Consider the following 22,042-nt stretch of genomic DNA (forward strand, 5'->3'; position numbering starts at 1 on the left):
TTTAACATTATCATTAGCATCATCAGAAATGGTCTTAGTGCAAGAGTTTGTATCAAGACGCTGTTCTTAAAGATGAGGTGGCTCAACAACTGTGTAATGTATGTTTAATCTACTACAGCTCCAAAAATATACGTTTTTAACTTGAATAAACATTATTGCATATATAAGCTGTCAATAACGTCAATTCAGTTATTAAATTTAATAAAAACAGCTAGAATGGAGAACATTAGAAGAGAGTATTCCAGAGGAACAGCTCAGCTTGAGTGGTTTGGAAACAAAGTTAGAGGCAAGCCCGAGATGGTTTGGTGCATATGAAGGATAGTGGATTTATGAGATGAAGGATTTTGGAGATGGAGCTGTCAAGCAGGAGACCACAGAGAAGACTCATGAATGCAAGATAATAACTGCAGGCAATTTTTACATTATAAAAAGCAGTTTGTAGTAATTTCAGTCTTTTATTTTCATTGTCATTAACTGCCAAAATTGCAGTAAGCATAATGCTGCATTCATGGCCTATCGGTAGAATGGAAAACAAGACGATTGAGCGCATTCTGCTTTATTTTGTGCTCTTGCTCGCTTTTTATTTCACATTTATCTAAGGTTAGCTATGGTTAACGTCTTACGCAATCTCATAGTTGCACTATAAACTGCCTAAATGAGCAAATTTTCGCATTATGTGTTTATAGTTTGGTTTACATTTGAAAGTAAATCCCGACAAACGTTTTAAATGATTGAGTTAAGTTTATAGTATAGGTCTTATTTTTCTTTTCTATTTCTAAATTCACTGTCAGCCGTTTTAACGTCCGTGCAAATAACTCGTCCGACCCTAAAGTTTTATACGAATTGAACCAATGGGACCTGAACGCGGCATAAGTATGCGCAATCATGGCGCATTTTTGTGTGTCCTTGGCGACGAAGCGGAACCGGAATTACGAAGGAAATATGGCGCAGGGCACAATGAATTATGAGAGATTCAGTTAGTGTAGCTGGTCCAGCTCCTAATTTTGACATTTTGGTGCACATTTTGCCCTCCTGTCTTCTGAACGATTACTGTGCCCCGTTAAGGTAAGACAGTTGGTCCCTACATGCGCGGAACAACCGCCAAAATCTAGCCGGCTAGCCGGAATATTAGCCAAAAGACTCCTGGCTCCAAACATAACACAGAATAGGAAGGTGGCGTGCGTTTGGTTTGTTTACAGTGGCAGCCCGAAACATCATCTGTAAGCGTGCATTCTTGTAGGTTCAATGGGTAAATCTGATGCCCCCGCCCAGTTAGGACGCCCCGTGAAAATGATTAGAGCTCTCTAAACAACTACTGAAAATTTTAGTGTTCGCTGCTCTGACAGGTGAAGCTATCTAACCTATTATGGAAGTAAATATCTAATAATAGTTACAATTATTTTGAAACTATAAATATTTTTGTTCACAAAATATGAAATTTTATATATATTTACCATCTCCAAGATTTTTAACGAGTGAAAGTAACATTACATGATTGTAAATATACTTAATTTCAAAGAGTGAAACGTAATTACAGAGTTTTTAATTAAGTATCAAAGGTTTAATGTACATCAAAATGCCCTAACTGTTCAATATTACAAATACAGTCATGTGGAAAAGAAAGAAAAACTAAGTGCAACATATGATTCAGTAGTGTTTGGAAGCTTTAGCAGCAGTAACTTGATGCCATTTTTTAAAATTACTTTCTGATGCTCTTCGTGGAGCTGCTGAAGGAGGAAGAGAGGAAGGTCCTGGTGGAGCAGATTATCTTTGCCTGATCATTTCATTTTTCCTGACAAAAATTCCCAAGAGAAGGTAGTACTGTTAACCTTACAGTCACCTGTTTATACACTAGTTCTCCTTAAGATGAGTGAACTAATCTAGTGTATAAATATAATAGAAATAAAAATAAATACATTATGTGGTTTTTCCTGACAAAGAACTTACATTAAAAACCCCAAACACTTTATATTTATCCTTAAGATCCATTCTAAATAAAGCTGATGTTCATATCTGCATATCTGCAGACGAGGATGAGTGCAGAAGCAGCAGACCGTGTGGCCGCTGTGACCAGCAGTCGGCCTGGCACGCCTCTTCAGACTTCCTGGTTTGAGTTTCTCCTCGACGACAGCCTGCTGGAGAAACACCTGCAGAAATCAAACCCAGGTTTGTTCAGCCTTACTCGTGAGTCCATCGTTTATTTTTAATGACATCTCATGGACTTGTAAATGCTTGTTAATAACTGTTCTTTCTGCAGACCCAGCACCAGTGCAGCTCATCATCCAGTTCCTGGAGCAGGCGTCGAAGCCATCAGTGAATGAGCAGAATCAGGTCCAGCCTCCAGCCGACAACCGTCGGAACCGCACATTGAAGCTGCTTGCACTGAAAGTAGCTGCTCACATGAAATGGGATCTTGAGGTGCTTGAGAAAGGGTGAGTCAGAGTGTTTTAGATGGACATCTTTTGTTATCAGAGTGTGTTTACGAAAAAGCCAAGTGGAATATGTCTCAGCGTGTAATTTAACAAAAATTCCTATTATGCAATTCTCTAATACCTGCTCGGCAGATTGACCATTCCTGTGTTAAACATGCTGCTGAATGAACTCCTGTGTGTGAGCAAAGTGCCGCCAGGGGTGAAACATGTGGACCTGGACCTCTCTACTCTTCCTCCCACCACTGCCATGGCTGTCATCATCTACAACCGCTGGTGAGTGAGATGACTCTCTCCGAAAGCAGCTGTCATGAGCTCAGTGGTAAACTAGTAAAATGGACTATGGACGTGTTTATTTATGTTTGTATCCAAGTCTTAAACTGTAAATGTAGATTAAAAGAGGATGCATGAATAGAGATTGTGGCAGAGAATTAACCACTGATTAGTCTCATTTATATTTTGTCTGTTAAAGGGCCATCAGAACAATTGTGCTGAGCAGCTTTCCAGAGAAACAAACCAAACCTGGACCCCACCAGATAAACATGTAAGTCCTTCTTCTTCCTCTTCCTCCCCTTTATCACTTATTGCATCCACACTTACATGTTTTTATTTTCAAATTTGTGTTATGCTATGTTACCACCTGCCTACCGCTCTGCTCCTGTGCTGGAGTTTTAGCCCCTCAAAGACTTTTAGAAGCACATCTGCCGCTGTTTCAGTTTTAAATCTCTGGGATTGTGTTTTTGTGTTGCCAGCCAGACATTCAGACTTCTGAAAACATTGAGACATTGTTCTACCCACATTCATTTGCTGATTGGCTTTAATTAGTCACAAAATGTTAATTTAAAATTCTCATTGAGACAGATCACTTTCATCTTATTTTAAAATTAAAATATTTTATTGTGTAAATATACACAATAAATAAAAAATGTACTTGTGCTCATCTAATTCTTTGTAAAAATACCAACATCCAGGCTTAATTTTGCAAATTTAGTGAAAAAATAAATCATGTATTCCACTGAATGCTTCTGTTGTGCCCTGATTTAGGTTGAATATTGTACAGCAGGAGAAAGAAATGACTGAAAACATCCTCACTGTGGTGAGTAAGCACCTTTTTTATGATCCATACATACTCTGTGAGTACATAAAACTATACCTTATTAATTATATTATTAGACATGTCATTTAAATTTCAGATAAACTAACAGCAGAAGTTGATACTATTTTTAAAATGTTTCATTCCTTCAGCTAAAGGAGCAGGCGGCTGATTCCATCAGTGTGCTGGAAGGAGCTGTGAGACTGAAGAAAGACTTCTACGTTCACACCATGAGGACTCTGGACCTGCTGGCCGCAGACACTGCTGCCAACGGAGAGACAGAGTCTTCGACCGCAGGGCTTCGCATCAGCGCCGATGAGCTGCACTGCCAGGTTGGCTGAGTGCACAGCGCTGTCTTTCTAGAACTCTAATCCTTCTGGAAAAAAAGTGAATTTTTCTTTGGAGTAATAGAAGGATTTGTGTTTCAGGTGCATTATGATTTAGGAGGCATTTTCTTCCATCAAGGCTGCACAGACCTGCCAATCTATGAGAAGGCTCGGGATCACTTCAGACAGACAAAGGAACTTTTAAAGAAGGTAATCATATTTTATCACAGCTTCAATGACACAGTATGATTTAACTTTCTCAGGAGAGCCACAAGATGTAACTTTTCTCACAAAAGCTGCTGACATGGAGCTTTAGCAGTGGTTCAGTTTACCTTTTTCTCTACGCCTTTTAGCTAGACTCAACAGTTCATGTTCACCTGGATGAGAAGCGCCTGGCTGGATACTGGAACGCCTGTAGAGCTTTGACCGGAGACTGTGACCCCTCTGACCCCCAGACGACACCCTACGACCAGATTAACAGCCTGATCCGGGCTCACAACTACCCGGTCAGGGCAAACACATTGGAGAGATTTGAGTACTGCATTCTTATGAGTGTTGTGTTGCTTAGGCAGAAGTAGGTTGACATCACAAATAGGGGGCAAAAAATGGTTTGTAAACTCCACTTTAATTCTCTGCAGGCCGTCATTGAAGCCTTCATCAAAGACAACATATCGCGCAGTTTGCCAAACCACTTCAGACGGTCTATTCTCCGGGAGTTCTTGTATAAAGTCCAACAAGGGTGAGGAAACAACAAAATCAAACCTCTCTGCACGCACTGCAGCTAGCACAGACTTCAGTCACTGATCCACAGAGAGTTGTTATGGTCTGTTCTTTCACTCATTCTACTTGTGGAAATACAGTTTCTGTGGTTTCTTTGTGGACCACAAATTTTCACCTTTAAGCCAACAGCTGGAATTGGTTAACACATTAAGCTGATATATACCATTAAATAGTCAATAATTTTGTAAAATAGTCTTGTAAAAGCATTTTATGCATTCATATTTTTGTGTAACATCCCATCTCCCTGCAGGGAATCAGGCCTGGATGAGGTGTGTCACAAACTCTGTGTCTGCAACGCCGTCCGCGACACTCTGGAAGGAGAGATCCTCAGCGTGCGTTTTCAGCAGCTGCTCCTTAAGCCTAGCAAACAAGTGGTGGACTTCATTTTAGAGGTAACTCAGTAAATTGTGACCTGTGGTTTTTACTTCAGTATTATATTAAGAACAGTTTTTCTTTCATGTAGTAAAAGTTGTTTAAAGCCACTGCAGATTACAGTCAGACTTTGTTTGTCCTGCAGGTGTGCACACGCTCGCTGGAAAAAGACCGTCCATCTGAGGCGTCCAGAAGAAACATGGCTAATTTCCTGAAGTGAGTCAGAGTCACTGTTTTCCATGCATTGGACAATTATATAGGAGGTTATCAAGGGTCTGCTACAGAGATGATGTCGGGCAACAATACATTATTCAAATTCTATACTTGATGATGATGATGAAGACTTTGTCTTCCTTCTAAACCTCTTATGGTGCAGGACTCTGTGTGAAAGCTTGGAGGACCTGTCTCTGGTGTTTGTGGTGTCATCCCATAAGCTCTTCATGGAGCTGCTGAAGGAGGAAGAGAGGAAGGTCCTGGTGGAGCAGATGAGGAAGAGGTCGGCCACAATCAACCTCAGTGCCAAACCTCTGCCTTCCTTCTACGACATTCCAGGTACGTGGCCGAGACTTCTTGTAATGGAGGAGGTCACTTTAAGAGGGATGGACTTGACCTCCTGACTATGACTGATGTAGATGATAAGGTGCTGACTCTATGAATCCACAATCTCAACAGGGTTGTCCGATAAGAACAGATGGCGTATCCACAAAATCCACTGCCACTCAGGTATCTGCCGTTCACTCATTTATTTAACAAGAATCCAAAGCACACGTCCATAATGTGAGTGAGGGTATTTAACAGGCTGTAAAATGCTATATGCCGTGTGGTGAGTGATGGTGTGGTTTCTGTTGGAAAGAACATAAGTCTTCCATAATTATGTGAACAGAGTGAATTAAATGTGTAATACAACAATACAAACAATACTGGATAGTGGAACATTCAACCAAAATAAGGGCGTGTCAACAAATGCTAATTTTACTATTTACATAAATCCTAACTAGGCACTTTACATTAGAGCTAACATGAGAAATTAGTGACGGTCCCTTTATGACCGCACGGCAGAGGCTGCTTCGCAGTAAACGGCAGTAACATTCGGTAAACAAAGGGTGCGCCACGGATTAAACAAGGGAGGATAATGGCCGCAGCAAAGAACAAACACGATAAAACACAGAAACTTACAGTCTCATGGACGCACACCGCTAACAGCATTAGAAGGAACGAAAATCCACATGGTGAGTAAAACTCTGCTAACTCTTCCCACCTGCAGCTCCGACCGAACTCTCTGCGTCGACGTGTGCGTAATGATGAGGTAGAATTGTGTCTTCAAAATTCAAATTTAAATTTTTATTTGTCACGTACACAGTCATACACAGTACGATATGCAGTGAAATGCTTAGACAACTGCTCGTGACCTAAAGAAAAAAAAAAGGAAAAGGCTATGAATAAGATAGGAAATAAATATGAAAAATTAAAAAGGGTAAATTTAACTAGGAAAGAATAAAATATAAATTAAAGTTGAAAATAAAATAACTGTACAACAAAATACACAATACACATATAGAACTATATAAGAATGTATGAAGAAATATAAATAAATATATACACAATAACAGCAGCTGTACAAGTATTAACTGGAAATGAAGAATGTAGTGACCAGTGTTGTGCAATCCACATTATGTCTTGTGCAGTGCAAATATGCTTAAAGTGATTTAAGTGATGAAGTGAAAACAATGTCCAGAATGTCCAGTGTGTGTGTAAGAACCATATGTGTGGGTCAGTACTGTGTGGTGGTGTGATTGAGAGACCGTATCGCCTGCGGGAAGAAGCTCCTCCTCAGTCTCTCTGTGTTGGTCTTCAGGGAGCGGAATCGCTTTCCTGACCTCACAGAGAGAACAGTCTGTTGTTGGGATGGCTGAGGTCCTTCACGATCTTCCTGGCCTTGGTCCAGCACCGCCTGCTGTAGATTGAGTGCAGGTCAGGGAGCTCGGAGCGGATGGTGCGCTCAGCTGACGCACAACCCTCTGTAGAGCTCGTCTGTCCTGCATGGTGCTGTTCCCGAACCAGGTTAAGATGTTTCCCGTCAGGATGCTCTCTATGGTGCACGAGTAAAAGTTCCTGAGCACCTTGGAGGGCAGTTGGAAGTCTCTCAAGCGTCTGAGGTGGTAGAGACGCTGACGGGCCTTTTTCACCACGGTGTTGATGTGACAGGACCATGACAGGTCCTGCGTGATGTGAACTCCGAGGTATTTGAAGCTGTCCACTCTCTCCACTGGGCACTCGTTGATGACGGGGGTCTGGTAGTTCCTCTCCTGCTTAGTGCTGAAGTCCACTATCAGCTCCTTTGTCTTACTGACGTTTAGAAGGAGGTTGTTCCTCTGGCACCAGTTCTCCAGATTCCTAATCTCCTTCAGGTAGGCCGTCTCGTTGTTATCAGAGATCAGGCCCACCACGACGGTGTCGTCAGCAAACTTGATGATGGTGGTGGAGCTGGTAGTGGCCACACAGTCATATGTGTACAAAGAGTACAGCAGGGGGCTCAGAACACACCCCTGGGGGGCTCCAGTGCTGAGAGTGGTGGAGGCTGAGACATGTCCGCCCATCCTTACTGCCTGTGGTCTGCCAGTTAGGAAGTTGGAGATCCACTGACACATAGATGAGCTGAGTCCCAGATGCTCCAGCTTGGTGGTGAGTGTGGAGGGAATTATGGTGTTAAATGCAGAGCTGTAGTCTATGAAGAGCATTTTAACATAATTCCCCCTTCTAGTGTCCAAGTGAGTGAGTGAGTGAGTGGAGATGGCATCGTCTGTGGAACGATTTGGACGGTAAGCGAACTGTAGTGGGTCCAGTGTGTCTGGTAGTGAAGAAATGATGAAGTCTAACCCTCTTCTGATTGGTGAAGAGAATGGGTTGCCTCACCGCTCATTGGCTAAACAGCAACAGTATGCTGATATCTTACTCCACAGGTGTGGCTCCGTTCGTGAGTTCTGCGAACTGGCTGGCCTTTTGTACACTTCTGCTACATAACACTGCCGCTTCTCCACATGAAAACCATGAGACATATTGAGGTTTTGTTCACTTCTTCACAGCTTCAGCGAGTGTGAACATTGGCCAGCTGGAGCAGCAGCTCATCCTTTCACTGGAGCCACGCAGGATCAGACAGATCCTCATTGAACTCCACGGCCTGGCTGAACGACCTTTCTGGAGGGTCAACAGCAAGGTCAGAGACATGAGCTCAACATTAATGCATTTAAGATATCTTGGATTGTGCTGGACTACAGTTTCTCACATATACACACACACACATTTGGAATAATTTTCAATCCTTACTTCTAACACACGAAACCAACCAAGATGATCTGAATTAACCTACCACTTCCTGTTTATATGAACAGTGGGAGGTTCCTCCAGACTACATTAATGTGATCCTCGGCATTAAAGACAACCTGACCAAGGACCTGGTTTATATCCTCATGGCCAAAGGACTCCACTGCATTTCAATAAAGGTCTGGGCCATTATCAACGCTCAGTGGGGTGGGGCATAAATGTTATTTTAATAGTTAAACGTTGTTATCCAATCATAGAGCATCACTTTTAACTGCTTAATACATGGAGCATGTTTTCCTCAGGACTTCGCCCATGCACGGCAGCTTTTCTCAGCCTGTCTGGAGCTCGTCACAGAGTTTTCCCCAAAGCTGAGGCAGGTGATGCTGAATGAGATCTTGCTGCTGGAGGTCCGCGCACACGAGGCGATGGCGGCCGAGGGGAGCAAGGAGCGGCCGCCCCCTGACTTGGTCAGCAGGGTCAGAGGTTACCTAGAAATGAGGATTCATGGTGAGTGAACAGCAGCGAGTGGAGTCACTCCAGTGTCAGCATCTTCAGGTTAAGTCTGTGATGGGAGAAAATCATTGTGGATCAGGCTTCATATACTACTATAAAATCTATTTCTAGGGCCCCAGTAAACAAATGTACTAAACTAATGTCACTTACAAGAAGTTACAGATCTGGTCTTGCAGCTAGAAACATTTGTTTAAAAAAAAGGCACTATTAGGATACTTCTGCAAGAGTAGCATGTATCTCACTGTAAAAATAGACGTATGTCTGCTATCCATAAAAACTTCAGTTACCGATAAAGCAGAATAAACGGCTTCTAGGCCTTGTTATATAGCACCAATTCTGGAGGTGCAGTGAAGGATTTCCTGGTCTTTCCAGATCTGCCTCTACGTCAGGTGGTGGGAGAGGAGTGTGTTGCCTTCATGTTGAACTGGAGGGAGAACGACTACCTGACTCTGCAGGTGTCGCCGTCTCTGGTCATGAACAACCCGTACATCAAGGTAACACGTCTGTGTGCTTCTTTTTTTTTAACACTTTCATGAGATTTTCTCTTTCTAGCAGCTCCAGTGATGCTATTTCTGATATTCACCAACATGAAATTATAGCAAAGTTATCGACACAGTAGCTGACTGTCTGTAAGGTTTAAGGCTATTTAAATCCCAGCTGAGGCAGCTGAGACACTCTTCTGCAACTCAGAAGTCACAGCTCTATAAGAAAACTAAAAATCTTAAGTGATTACGTAATGAACTAATTAATAAGTTGGTTTAAATTCATTTAAAAATAAGTTGTGGTACCAGATCCACTTAAAATTTTTCCACCACGACACATGAAAGTCTGAGAGAGCGTATTCTCTCTCAGGATTGATTTGGTTATATTTAGGTACTGTGGGATTTCCAATAAATTACAATGCGATGTCTCGAGAACAAGGTGATGTAGGATTTTGAAACCGATACCATAGGTGTGTCTAGCGGTCGCCAGTATTTTTGCATTTTTCTTTATTAAATTTGTCCTGTTTTGTCCCGATAGCTTGGTCAGCTCCTGGCATCCACGTGTAAGGAGCTTCCAGGTCCTAAAGAAAGTCGGCGCACCGCCAAGGAGCTCTGGGATGTGGTGGTTCAGATCTGCAGCATCTCCATCCAACACAAGAGGAACAGCGACGGCCGAATTGGCCTCATTAAACAGAGAGAGTCCTCCATGGGCATCTTGCACAGGTATGATGTCATTTTAGGATTTAGAAACATTACAACATGTCTGAGATTCATGTAGCGTCACACTCATTCTGTTTTCTTAATGTGACTCCTCCAGGAGCAAATTCATCACTTTCACCAAGAAAATTAGAGTAAGTATCACCACATACCAACTTAAGCACACTGTGGAAGAATAAATTAGCTGTTTACCTTGTGATTTGTCTTATTCTTACAGGAGCCACTGGTGCTGACGACTCTGATCTCACTGTTTGTGAGACTCCACAGTATAGTCAGGGTATGACTCTGAATTCATAAATAGAACACAGTAAAATGGAAAAATTGAGGGATTTCAGTGCTGCTGTAGTTTCTGTCTGCATCTTCAGCCCCTTGTTTTTTCTTCTTCTTCTTTAGGATGACATTGTAAATGAAGTTACTGCAGAACATCTCTCCATCTGGCCATCTTCTCTTCCAAAGTAGGAACGACTTTTCTATTTTACCTCATCTGTTTGTTTTAGCTGCACCAACTGTTTCTGCTACACTGCACTGGTCGGACTTATTTACAGGACTGACACACAGGGATCTCTTTTCCTGTCCTCAACTCCTACAAGCTGAGAGAAATCTTTTAAAGCTTGTTTCAACTACTGAAAAAATAAGAAATAAGAATTTTGAGTTGAGTGAATATGTGTGGTTTGGACTAGTTTGACTCCTGCACCCCTGCTTGTACATTGTCATTTTACTCTTTATTCATTGTGTTGATGCCTCTTCACACTAACAGCTTATAAGCAGAGGTTACTTTTCTTGTGAAAAAGTTACAGGAAGTACACTGTGCATGAAAAGCTGTCAGGTTATCTGCAGTTACAGATCTGTTTATTACGTTCTTAGTTTAGACTCTACTAGAGCAGCTTTGCATGACTCACAGTTCAGAATAATCCTTATTTGACTTGTACTGATGCTCCTCAGTTCATCCTCTGTGTGAACCAAGCTGTTTTCATTCCTTTGTCGTCAAGCCAACTTTCTTCTGATTGGCTAGCCTTCACAAACAGTTTATATTAGGGGATATCATCTCTCTCTGACATCATAAACAATCAAAAGCAGCTGCACTATGACTGTAACTGTTAATATGAGAGGACATAAGGAAAAACATCCCCTTTAACAGCATGTACACAGCACGAAAAACTAAATGTTCCGATCTGTGTGTTGAGCAGCATACAGGCAGTGGATGTGGAAGCTGTGGCTGTGACAGTCAAGGAGTTGGTTTCCTATGCTCTCACTCTAAACCCCAATAACCAATCATGGCTCATCACACAAGCCGACATCTACTTTGGTAAGAACAATCACCACATCTCATCAACTCAGAGAACTTTCTTCACTGAATCAGTGAAATGTTGTTATTCCTTAGACAAAGGCTTACGTTTTTCTACCAATGTACTTGACGTTTGGACAGAAAGGAAAAATAAGATTGAAGTGACTTAAAAGAAATTTCACAGCAATTGCGAAACATTCCCTTAAGAAAGCATTTTCAGACACAGCCACCCGCAGCTTGAATAACAACTTTCATTTCTCCCTTTGTAGTGACCAATCAGTACTCTGCAGCTCTGAACCTTTACCTGCAGGCTGGAGCTGTGTGCTCGGACTTCTTCACCAAAGCCGTCCCACCCGACATCTACACTGACCAGGTAAAACACCGACTAATACCAGAGTGCACTCCATAGTGAGCCTCTGCAGTTTGAGAGATATGAGAGCCGACTGACTCGCCTAACAGTAACACACCTGTTTTTATTTTAGGTTCTGAAGAGGATGATTAAATGCTGTTCAATGCTGAACTGCCACACACAGGTCAGAGGTCAAACTGCCTATTTGAGAAAGTGAACTAATGTTAGCTGCTGAGGAATTAATGAACATATTGTTGGATTGATGCAAGTGCCCACTTTGTTTTCCCCAGTATAATTTCATGAATAAAAGCTAGAAAGCTCCTCGTCCCTTCTTTGAACATTTAGCAGAACAAAATCAATATAACAGTATAATAATGATAGACCCTGATGAGAGAAAATATATCAGCTTTATTTGCTGATGAGAGTCAATAAGGCAAATCAACCAATACCATTGTTTGCCTCATTATTCCGTGCACCTCTGCTAAAGTATAAAGCCGACTGAAAGTGTCTCAGTGCTGACTGGTGTCTTACAGATGTAGCGAGTTGGAAGTAATGTGACATCTCTGATTCTCGTCAGGTTGCTGTTCTGTGCCAGTTTCTGAGAGAAGTCGACTACATGACAGCGTTTAAAGCGCTTCAGGAGCAGAACAGGTACGGCCCTGGAGGACACATTACATTACCCACAGAGCCATTCTTAATAACAGCTAGTATCCTCTCACATTACAGTCACGACGCCATGGACTCATTCTACGACTACATCTGGGACGTCACCATCCTGGAATATCTCACACGTATCCTTCATGTAACAATAATCACTGTTGGCTAAAACTTAAAAAGGAATACATTCTCTCCAGTGTCTGTTTAGCTTCCTGATTTTTTTTTGCTCAGATATTCACCACAAACGAGGAGAGACTGAGAAGAGACAAATAGCGGTAAGTCTTTATAACCCTACAGCTTATAGCACGAAAGGCTGCGACCTGAAAAGCATCTCATACGTATAGATTTATGACTTCTCTTTTATGCAATAAAATCATAGAAGAATAATGCAGGAAGAGACCGGCAACAAAGTGACGACCAGCTAACGCTTGTCAATGACCACCCACATAAGCAGACTGGTTAATGTCTAATAAAAATAAAATACTTGTGAGGCATAAAAGGTCAAATTTAATCTGACATGCATTGTGAAACAAGAGTTACTGAGCAATGTTGAGCTTAAAGTTAGAGCTCAACTCTTTACCTGCCCAGATCTCTATGGTAACTTAAGCCGAATGTGCCACCTAGTCTGTAGCAGGTTATATTCAGAGTTATGGTTTTAAAATCTGGAAGCATCAATTTCACAGTATACAAGTGAAATATAATTATCTGCAATTAGAGCAGTGCAGCTCAGTCACATCCTCAGTGGACTTTGCATTCAGCTGGTGAAAGGTGTACAGAGGTTTTTAGAGTCCTAATCTGCTGCCACGTCTATTTTACACTGTTGGAACTGCAGCCAAATGAAACAGATTAGAAAGTTGATCTGTAACGTTTCAAGGAGGTTCATCAATTAATATTCAAATTTATATTAACTAAAGAGATTTCCACATGCTTTTATTAGGCTGTGGGAGAGAGACTTAAAACACACTGAGTAACCTTAAACGTTCAGGTGTATGGACTGCAATAAAGAATTTATATAAAATGTTTGGAAGTGTAGAACCTGTAGGATTTTGTATATTTCAATAAGAATTCTCATAACAAAAACATAACCGATGTCTTCTCCCAACCCTTCAGATAAAAGCGATTGGACAGACAGAACTGAACACCAGTAATCCAGAGGAAGTGCTGCAGCTGGCTGCGCAGAAGAGGAAGAAGAGATTCCTGCAGGCGATGGCCAAACTGTACTTTTAGTAAACACACGAACCACTGTCAGATTTCACAGGGTGGGGATGAATATTTTATTTTGTGGTAACAAGTACATGGTAATTTGTATTATTTTCATCTTTTGCAATAAACTTAAAATCAAAATGCCCTGAGTTAATCACATCAGGACCTGGTTCAGTTAATGCTTTCCGTTTGGGGTTTTTAAAAATTCACTGGTACAGCATTTATTTTACTATACTTTGGCTGCTGGACAGCAGCACACAACATTTCTTCATTTAAAAAGAGGGAAAAAAAAATGCATCCCACAATTTTCTAAAAATTCACCTTCAGGTTACAAACTTTTGAACTTTGCATTTTTCTGAAATAAAACCTTAAAAGCCAAAAATGAGGGAAAACAAAAAGTGGCTAGAAGAGTGGCCTTCAAATATCAGTTAACAGTTTAGATCTCCTACATTGTCTTTTAATGGATTGAATACGTCAAGAACTACTATTTGTGGTGAGGGGAAGATGCGGGGTTGGGTGGGGGTGACAACTATTCAACTCTAAACTAACAATAACTATTCTCACACTATGGCATACTAAGACTATGACACAATTTATTTTGATTCAGCATTCAACTCTGTCAGATCAGTCTGAGTTGGACATTTGCAGCCATCTCTGCAGGAAATCTGAGGAAAGTTTCAGATAGAACTGCAATCAGCACCTTCATCTTCTGAAGACGTAAGTCCTTGCCCAGGTACGTAGATCCTCCCTCTGTACGAGGCGGCATTGAGCGGTTCCACATTTGTAGGAGAATTGCCTTTTATTGCCTTGTGAGCAACATCCTAAAAATTAACGGAAGCAATTTATCGACACTGTAAGGGTAACAACTTGGAATTCAAGTCTCATTCATTTTTAGTCTTTTTTTTTTAAATTAAAAATAACATTTCATTTTAAACAGAATAAATATGCCGGGGGGGGGGGGAGAAACCTTTAGAGTTTCATTCCCTTCTGCAAAATAAGACTTCTACAAATGAGCAGTTTCACGTGTGTCAGCTGGGAAAATAAGTTGTTCAAATGTTCACTTTATACCAAAAGTAAATATATTTTCTTAAAATCAAAGAAATGCTTTTACGTGAAATTGTGCATTCAGGGTTTCATTCTGCAATACAGAAACATGGTCCAGGGTTTGTTTGTTTTTTTATGGCTAATGTCAAAAGCTCTGCCATCTCCCCCAATGAAGTTTAAGAATGGCAAAGGAGTGACGACATCATTCAATAACTAAAAGGCTGCAGAATTATGGGTTCATACTAGCACAGTACTGTAAACGAGTGATCCATTTGAATTTCCGTCCACAGAAGTGGGCAACCAAATAGAATGATAGGCAACACTACTCACACAGAGTCAAGTCAACCTCATCGTTTCAAATTCCTCAGCATTGGCAGAGGTATGGTGTCTCATACCACTGCTCTTAGCTTTGACTTTGCATTCTTGTTTCTGGAACGGTTGTAAAAAACTGACAGCGTGTCAAACAAGAAGGCAAAGCAGTATGAATGTCATATGATCAATGTTTTCGAAATACTCAGACCAGCCCACCTGGCATCAAACACGTCATGATCAAAGTCGTCACTTAAAATAAAGCTTCTTCCTTATTCTGATGCTCCGTTTCAACTTCAGTAGGTCCTCTTGACCATGTCTAAATGCACAGAGTTTCTGCCATGTGATTGACCAATTGTACAAGGTTGACCACCAGTCGAGCAGATGTACCTACTGAAGTGGTCAGCGAATATAGATCATGTGTCAGAAGAGGAGTTATCCAATGCCAGTCCCTTTATTTATAGCTCTTAGTATGCCAGATGCAACACAGGCTGCTGCCATCACAAACTGCATTAAACCAGCTTCCATCTGTAAGCTCTATATAGCTTCTACAAACATTTCAAGTCTTAGGAGTTTGCTTTTGTATGGGTAAACAATCATTTTCCCGACTGCATTTTCTAGTAAAAAATTACACTAACCAAAATGGACATGTAGTCCAAGTTTGCCTGGATGTTGTATTGGTCTTCTCTTCTTACTGTGGGAAACACTTTCTGTGTGACTGTGCCAAAGTCTTCCAGTGCATCCATAAAGGGGGCCAGCCAGTCAACACATGGCTGGAGGTGTTCTCTGGGCAGACCTAAACAGAGAAACCAAACATACAGACTGAATAACCTGACATGTTCAAGAGTTGAGCCTTCTCATTTTAAACATTAACTTCGTTCTTCCTGTGTGTCAGGTGTAACACGTTTTCCCACATTTTTTAGTTATTTTACTTCTGTTTTTTAAGTCTCCAACTCTTACATGCAACTTTTTCTACCAGTCCCTGGTCCACGAAATAACACAGGACTGAGGCAGCCAATCCGTGATAAGGTATGTCCATCGAGTTCACGTCAAGGATGCACAGATCTAAAAGCTAAAACAAAAACACCTTGAGCAACTACACACAAGGTTAGCAAGGATATTTCACTTCTCTTGCAATACAGTCTTATTTGTAGATGTATTATAGAACTGTTGACTTAAATATAAGTGAACTCAAACACCTACATTTGCACTTCTCATGTAAGTATCTTTTGGAAACGGCTGCTCAAGCAGGTTTGCTTTTTCTTTCCTGAAGATCACCTGCAGGAGGAACTTCAGCCAGGTCAAAGCAGTTTCCGGACGAGTGTACCAGCGCAATGTCTGCAGAGCATACAAAAGCATATTGATTTATAAAATGCACAATGGAACAGGTGCATATGATGAATAGTGAGTTAAAAGTATTACCCTCAAAATGACCAACTCCATATGACGGAATTCTTCTACATGGTAGATCCCATGAGCCACACGTGACAGATGCAAGATCTTTAAAGGTTTAGATTCCTATAAAATAAATAAAACGCCTTTAATCAACCAGGGGTTAAAGTGGGCAGGAACACCTTTCTAGTACCTTTAAAATCAACCCAGTTAGTAGTTTCACACAAAGTCAAGCAAGTCAAATTTCGATCCTACATTTAAAATTTTTAATCTGATGTTACCCTTTCCTTTCACTCTGCTGTATTTGACAGCAGGCTATGGCTAATGGGTGGAAAGAAGCCACAGACGTATGAAGAATGCAGTCGAAGCGCAGTAAAGCTGAATTACAACAGCAGTTCAGGTCTGCCACGCACAAGCAAGAGAGTCACCACTGGTTCCCATTTAAATGCACTTTGTGACACTTTAATCCCTGTTCGCAACATCAAGAAACCCACAGTGCAAATAAAAACATTGGAATAAGTAATAAGAATTTGTATTTTAGATTTAACACAAAAAGAAAAAAAAAAGAAAAGAAACTACTAAACAGTAATTTTACCTCCATCTTTGATGCTATAAGAAGACATGTGAGCACAATGAGCTGCAGCACACCCAACTTAAGATTTCTCTCAACCAACAGAAAACGGTCAAAGTAGTCCTGTGCCAGGTAGAAAGTCTCCCTGTGAACAGCGTATGCCTCACACACCTGCAGGAACAATCATGAAAGTCCTATTAATGTGTCATTTAGATGAGACAGCTAATCCACACATTCTAATTTGGATTGATTTGCACTACTCACGACTGTATTCCAAGTAAATCATTTTTAGCTACAAACACTAAAAATAACATTCAATGCTGCTTCGATATTACTGAAAATTCTAATTTCAAAACAACAACAACAACAACAACAACAACAACAACCTTCATTAACCAGTAGAGGATGATCGATCTCATTCTGGGTGTTAACAGGGGCTGCCTCTCCCTGAAGCTCACGCTGCTGCGTCTGATGTTCCTCGGCGTGCCGATCATACTCACCCACTCCTCATCGGAAGACTCACATCTGTAATATACAGTCAATTAAAGCTACAGCAGTAAGTGAAGAGAAAATGTGTAAATCCTTTAAAGGTTAATGGGGGGGGGGAAAGCATAAAGTTAATGCGAGACTTTGCTGCTTTTGAAGTTCTTTAACGTTACCTTGCACTGTCGCACGGTCAAGCAGCAACCTCTGGAGGCTGCCAGTGCTACCCATCAGCCCACTAGTAGATACACCTTAGGTATCCATTTGAAAATCCTATGCCTACACCTTGTTCTAGTTATTGCATTCACAAACCACCCGCCTGGCGGGGTGATGCAAGCAATATATCCATCATGTTCCCAGTACTCCAAGTCCTTGGAATTTTCCAATTACCATCCCTAGTGACCAAAGCACACCATCAGCCTTTTATAGCTGAGGGGTAATAAAACTGCAATTTTGTTAAAATGTTATATTTTACAGAATATAAAAAGAACCAAACAAAAACAAAATCATCTTTACAGCATAGTTTTATCAACTTCATAATGGAGTTAGCTTTGATGTGTGCTTAGACAGGCACTTTGAGCTGCCTGTCTTCTGCCAACGACTCATCACTGGTTTCAATGGAATTATCTGAATAATAAAAGTTTCCATGGATTATTTTGTCATGTTTAAAAATAACTAATCAGTCTAACAGAAAAGCATCAACAGCAGAAGATGTCAGCATAAGAAAAAAAAGAAAATACCCAAGGTAAGGGTGCAGCGAGAACAGCCGGCTTGAGGCAACTAAGGGAATCGATGCTGGCTGGACTGCATCCTGGAGAGGTGACCTCTGAGTGATCGTAATAAGCTCTCTGAGCTGAAATTAAAAAGAAAATCCACTCACATTTTATCAATGATCTGCCATTTGTTGACTCGTACTTCAAGAAGGTGACATACCCTTTGATGCAGTGTGTTCTCACTTTTTCTGTACTGCAGGATTAAAAAAACAAAGTTATAAACTGTACAGAAGTGGCTGTAGAGAACCGTTTTATGCGACTTAAAGTCACAACCATGCTTTCAAATGATTTGTCTCTTACTTTTCGTCCCAGCCATGAAGTCTCCCTCTCCCTTCTCTTTAGGCGACGACTGCAAAGACAAAACTGAACTCAGTACAGTCCGACAGTCCAATCACACCTCAAAATACAATAATAACGCAAATCCTCAAAAGTAGTCATACCGTCGTGCCATGGATTCTTCCAGTGTCATCTGAAGAAGAGATTAAAAAATGTCAGTGTCAATGGCAAACAAAGGTAGTTGACCTTCAGAGGTAAAATGGCAGATATTGTCCACAAGAGGCTGCACCTGCCTTACACTACAGGACAATGCTTTTATTTTTTGAAGTTAAATACATATATCATCAGCATTAAATCATGGACCATACTCCAGCAGGCTCCAGACTTGCAGCTTATAGGTTGTTTCATTTCTGACCACAGGATGTTGAACAAAGGAAACATCCAGAAATGTACTATCATGCAGCAACAGAAAGCCTCAGCAGTAACATTGTATCTATAACAGAGCACGGTTTAAAAGCCTCGAGCCAGCCTTTTCTTTGCATTATGCTTCCAATGACTCAGTCTTCTGATTTTCTGTCTTGCTCAACTTGTCTTGAGTAATAGTTCGAGGGTTTTCCTTGGAAACTGGGCATTTCTCATTTTCATTCTAGTTCCTGACCATTTTCAGTGGAATGCCTGTTAAACCACAGCTTCCCATACAGCAAGTGTGTCCAAGTGGAGGACAAATAAAGCGGCAGTCCTAAATTTGGATCAGTGCAAGGAAAAAAAAAAAAAAAAAAAAAAAAAAAAAAAAAAAAAAAAAAAAAAAAAAAAAAAAAAAAAAAATCCAGCAAAAACCTGACAGATGCAGCTTTACTTTCAGCTGATCCATAGAGTTAACATTAGTGGCAACAGTGCATCTACAGCCATCCTTAAAACTCCATCATGACTTGGGGCTGAATTTCAGACTTTGGTGTTTGGGATCTTGGCAAAATTAAAGGAATCAGATTTTTATCCACCGTTCAAAATCATATGCAAGTCGAATGACTTTTCAGCATGACAGTGATCGGAAAACATCTTGATAGAGAAGAGAACAAAAAGAAGCTGGCATCCAAAGAAGCGCTTTGAATGTTCTTCAGGAAGCCTGGAGAACTATCCCTGAAGACTACTTGAAGAACTTAAAATAAAAACTTGCTCAAGTGAATTCAGGCTGTCTTGAAGAATGAAGACTTCCAAGTATTAACTTTCAAACTGGCCAGAAGTGTTTTCCTTGTGCATACACTGTATTACCATGCATATTTGCAAAACATTGTTAAAAAATATAAAGAAATGAGGGGGGCTTAAGGGTTTTACACAGGATAATTGACCAGGTGCTTTGAATTGAACCCTAAACCACACTCTATCCCATGTTCAGGTGTTAATTTATCTGTTGTGCTTCATGACATTAATCCAATCAGTGTGCACTTCATCGAAAGCTGCCATTTAAAATTCAAGGATGCAAACTTTGCTCACTTGTTTTTAAACGTCACTCAACCATAGTGAGCTTTGTGGGTCGAAAAGCAAGGGTGAGAATAGCCAAATCACTTGCTTAAAAATAAAGTTAAATAAAAATATCACTATCGCGTGTTTCTTTAAGTATGTCCTTTGGCTCTACCGCGGCGTGCGAAGGCTACAGAAACGAGTGAGCGGTGTAAGTGAACCGCAGAGAGCGGAACTACTTTTACCCTTTAAAGTGACAGCTGCAAACTTACCGTCGTCTCGTCACTTGCCTCTGATGCCATTGCGCGTACGTTTACGACACGTGCATGTTGCGCATGCCTATAAATACTCCCAATCGGAGCAATCATGTTTTTTAATTAAAACATTTAAAACAAAGTTGACTACTTGCAACTGTTTACCTTACGTTTAAATTCACACTGCTTTAGCGTCAAACGCCTAACCACTGGAAGGAGAATAAACTACCGAATAAAATAATAAAATAAAATATATAAAGCATTACGATATAAGTGAGAATTTTTCTGCATTACAGTTAAACACAGTTCAGACTTTACTGTTTCAGAAAAACGTGAAAAAAAAAACCCCGCCAGCATCAAACTGGTTTCTTTTCTCTTTTTTTATGAGTTAAATGTATGTATGGCGGTGGGTGGAGCTACATATCAGAACAGCCAATAGGAGAAAGAGTTGAGTTGAGCGCGTGCTCCTGTAGGGGGGATGTAAACATTTTTTTTTTCTTCAAAACTTTATTAACGCCACAGCATTAAGTATATGGTAAGTAAAAGTTAACTAAAAGGGGGTCAAGTAAGTCAGAAAACATTACATTAATACATTCAACAATAGCGGTGTTGGCCGTCTGATTGGGATCTGGGATGCGGGGCCTCCTTGCTGCTGCTGCGGAGCCTTGGACGACCGCTTGCCTCCACGCCGGGGGAAAGGGTAACATCTCCTGGGTCTAGGTGCCGCTTCTCCCTCCAGGGGCGAGGGAACCTGGACCTGGGGTATAGAGTTTGTTTGGGGAGTGTGATTGTGTGTACAGTGTATGTCTATCCCTACGTTGGGTGAGTGCTGAGTATTTGTATATGTGTGCATGAGGGTGGGAATGCATGTTTGTGTTTATATGTCAGGTCGGATCTTACACTCCACCTCTCTGGGTACTCCCAGGCCCTCCAAAGGCCTATCTCCCCTCACCACACTCCCTGCCGGTAACTGATGCCCTTAGGGGTCAGTGCGTTGGTGGTTCTTGGTGTCTGGGGCTGGTTGCTCAGGTATGTACCAGCTCACTCCCGGTGACTACTTGGCGGGGCCTGGTGCCTGTTGCTCGGTCAGGCCTCTTCCGGGGCAAAGGGGGCCCTCGGGCCTCCGGCCTGCGCCTTGGTTCACTCTGGCACAGCTGACGCCACTGCAGCCCCCTCTGGCTTCTGCTCCGTGGCTACTGGGTGACCCCTCATCTGGGGCTCTCCTCAGCTCTTCCCAGGAGGGTGGCACGGATGCCCCTCCGGTGGTCCTCCTTGGGCTCTCGCACTCTGGGGCCTCTGGATGTCTGGAGCCTGGATCTCCTCCATGCCTGCTTCATGCCTTGGGGGACAGGGCTATGGCTCTCTACATCCTCTAGCACACCATTACTTGGGGAAACCTTTTGAATACAAGCGCGCTGATCCACACAGGTGTGCACATGGGTGTCCACTGTTCATAGACATAAACTATACCTTTATTGGCTGCTATTTCCAAGCACAATGTGCGCTGTCGGTCCTGCTTGCTACACAACAACATTCAACATTTCGTATTTACTGCTGTTTACACTTAGCTAGATTAATGTGATGGTGTTGTGTTTAGTATGTTGCTCTGTTTGTTTTGTTGCTTGTTTTCTCTTCTTTTTCTCTCAACAGGTGATCCAGGAGATTTTTTTTCTTTTTTTCTCTTCTTTCTCTTTTTAAGTGCCCTTTCTCACTGTCCCTCTTCCCTTCTGTTTTTCTTTTCCTTCATCTTTCTTTCTCCCTTTCCTATCCCTCAGTCATGTCTGTCCCGTCTGTAACAACTGAAAATATAATAAAATAAATAATAACAACAAAGGATCAAATTCGCCAATACGGCAAGGCCATGATGATACATTTGGCAAAGTAAATCCACTGGGTATCCTTGTTGGTCTTCAGACAACAATTCTGACGGCTAAAGAACCAAATGGGACAGGCAA

At 41.4% G+C, this 22,042-nt stretch overlaps 2 protein-coding genes across 4 annotated transcripts; one reads left to right on the top strand and one right to left on the bottom strand.

The window, feature by feature from the left end:
- The first annotated feature begins 861 nt into the window (after positions 1 to 861).
- Positions 862 to 13,684, top strand: ints8 (integrator complex subunit 8). Of its 3 annotated transcripts, none has more exons than XM_042225402.1 (29): positions 862 to 1,065; positions 2,028 to 2,166; positions 2,258 to 2,432; positions 2,565 to 2,705; positions 2,902 to 2,973; positions 3,474 to 3,525; positions 3,675 to 3,854; positions 3,951 to 4,058; positions 4,202 to 4,354; positions 4,487 to 4,587; positions 4,879 to 5,020; positions 5,146 to 5,216; positions 5,377 to 5,552; positions 5,673 to 5,723; positions 8,084 to 8,214; positions 8,390 to 8,500; positions 8,624 to 8,828; positions 9,207 to 9,328; positions 9,855 to 10,039; positions 10,134 to 10,167; positions 10,251 to 10,310; positions 10,427 to 10,488; positions 11,221 to 11,339; positions 11,588 to 11,691; positions 11,801 to 11,851; positions 12,245 to 12,318; positions 12,394 to 12,458; positions 12,556 to 12,599; positions 13,435 to 13,684. In XM_042225402.1, the coding sequence occupies exons 2-29, from the start codon at positions 2,034 to 2,036 to the stop codon at positions 13,549 to 13,551; spliced, it is 3,039 nt and encodes a 1,012-aa protein (XP_042081336.1). In that variant the 5' UTR covers positions 862 to 1,065; positions 2,028 to 2,033; the 3' UTR covers positions 13,552 to 13,684. The 3 variants fall into 3 exon arrangements, with proteins under 3 accessions (XP_042081336.1, XP_042081338.1, XP_042081337.1); XM_042225403.1 differs by lacking the exon at positions 862 to 1,065 and adding an exon at positions 1,083 to 1,815; XM_042225404.1 differs by lacking the exon at positions 5,673 to 5,723 and having other exon boundaries at positions 863 to 1,065.
- On the bottom strand, positions 13,582 to 20,185 carry LOC102312778 (G1/S-specific cyclin-E1). The gene is made up of 12 exons (XM_005940932.3): positions 20,106 to 20,185; positions 18,540 to 18,568; positions 18,400 to 18,448; positions 18,260 to 18,292; positions 18,067 to 18,179; positions 17,230 to 17,368; positions 16,868 to 17,014; positions 16,303 to 16,398; positions 16,084 to 16,218; positions 15,841 to 15,952; positions 15,519 to 15,676; positions 13,582 to 14,348 (listed from the first exon to the last, which is right to left on the bottom strand). The coding sequence occupies exons 1-12, from the start codon at positions 20,133 to 20,135 to the stop codon at positions 14,205 to 14,207; spliced, it is 1,185 nt and encodes a 394-aa protein (XP_005940994.2). The 5' UTR covers positions 20,136 to 20,185; the 3' UTR covers positions 13,582 to 14,204.
- Between the last annotated feature and the right edge of the window lie 1,857 nt (positions 20,186 to 22,042).

Source organism: Haplochromis burtoni, unplaced genomic scaffold, assembly GCF_018398535.1.
Source record: "Haplochromis burtoni strain Fernald_Lab_line unplaced genomic scaffold, NCSU_Asbu1 Contig_171, whole genome shotgun sequence".
Taxonomy (NCBI): domain Eukaryota; kingdom Metazoa; phylum Chordata; class Actinopteri; order Cichliformes; family Cichlidae; genus Haplochromis; species Haplochromis burtoni.

Excerpts from the sequence above, each read along its gene's own strand:
- ints8 (XM_042225402.1), top strand. The coding sequence starts at position 2,034 with ATGAGTGCAGAAGCAGCAGACCGTGTGGCCGCTGTGACCAGCAGTCGG. Across the intron at positions 12,459-12,555 it reads CATCCTGGAATATCTCACAC|ATATTCACCACAAACGAGGA; the intron begins GTATCCTTCATG and ends TTTTTTGCTCAG. Across the intron at positions 12,600-13,434 it reads CTGAGAAGAGACAAATAGCG|ATAAAAGCGATTGGACAGAC; the intron begins GTAAGTCTTTAT and ends CCAACCCTTCAG.
- LOC102312778 (XM_005940932.3), bottom strand. The coding sequence starts at position 20,135 with ATGGCATCAGAGGCAAGTGACGAGACGACG. Across the intron at positions 18,180-18,259 it reads AGAACACACTGCATCAAAGG|CTCAGAGAGCTTATTACGAT; the intron begins GTATGTCACCTT and ends TTTTAATTTCAG. Across the intron at positions 16,219-16,302 it reads TGGAGTTGGTCATTTTGAGG|ACATTGCGCTGGTACACTCG; the intron begins GTAATACTTTTA and ends TATGCTCTGCAG.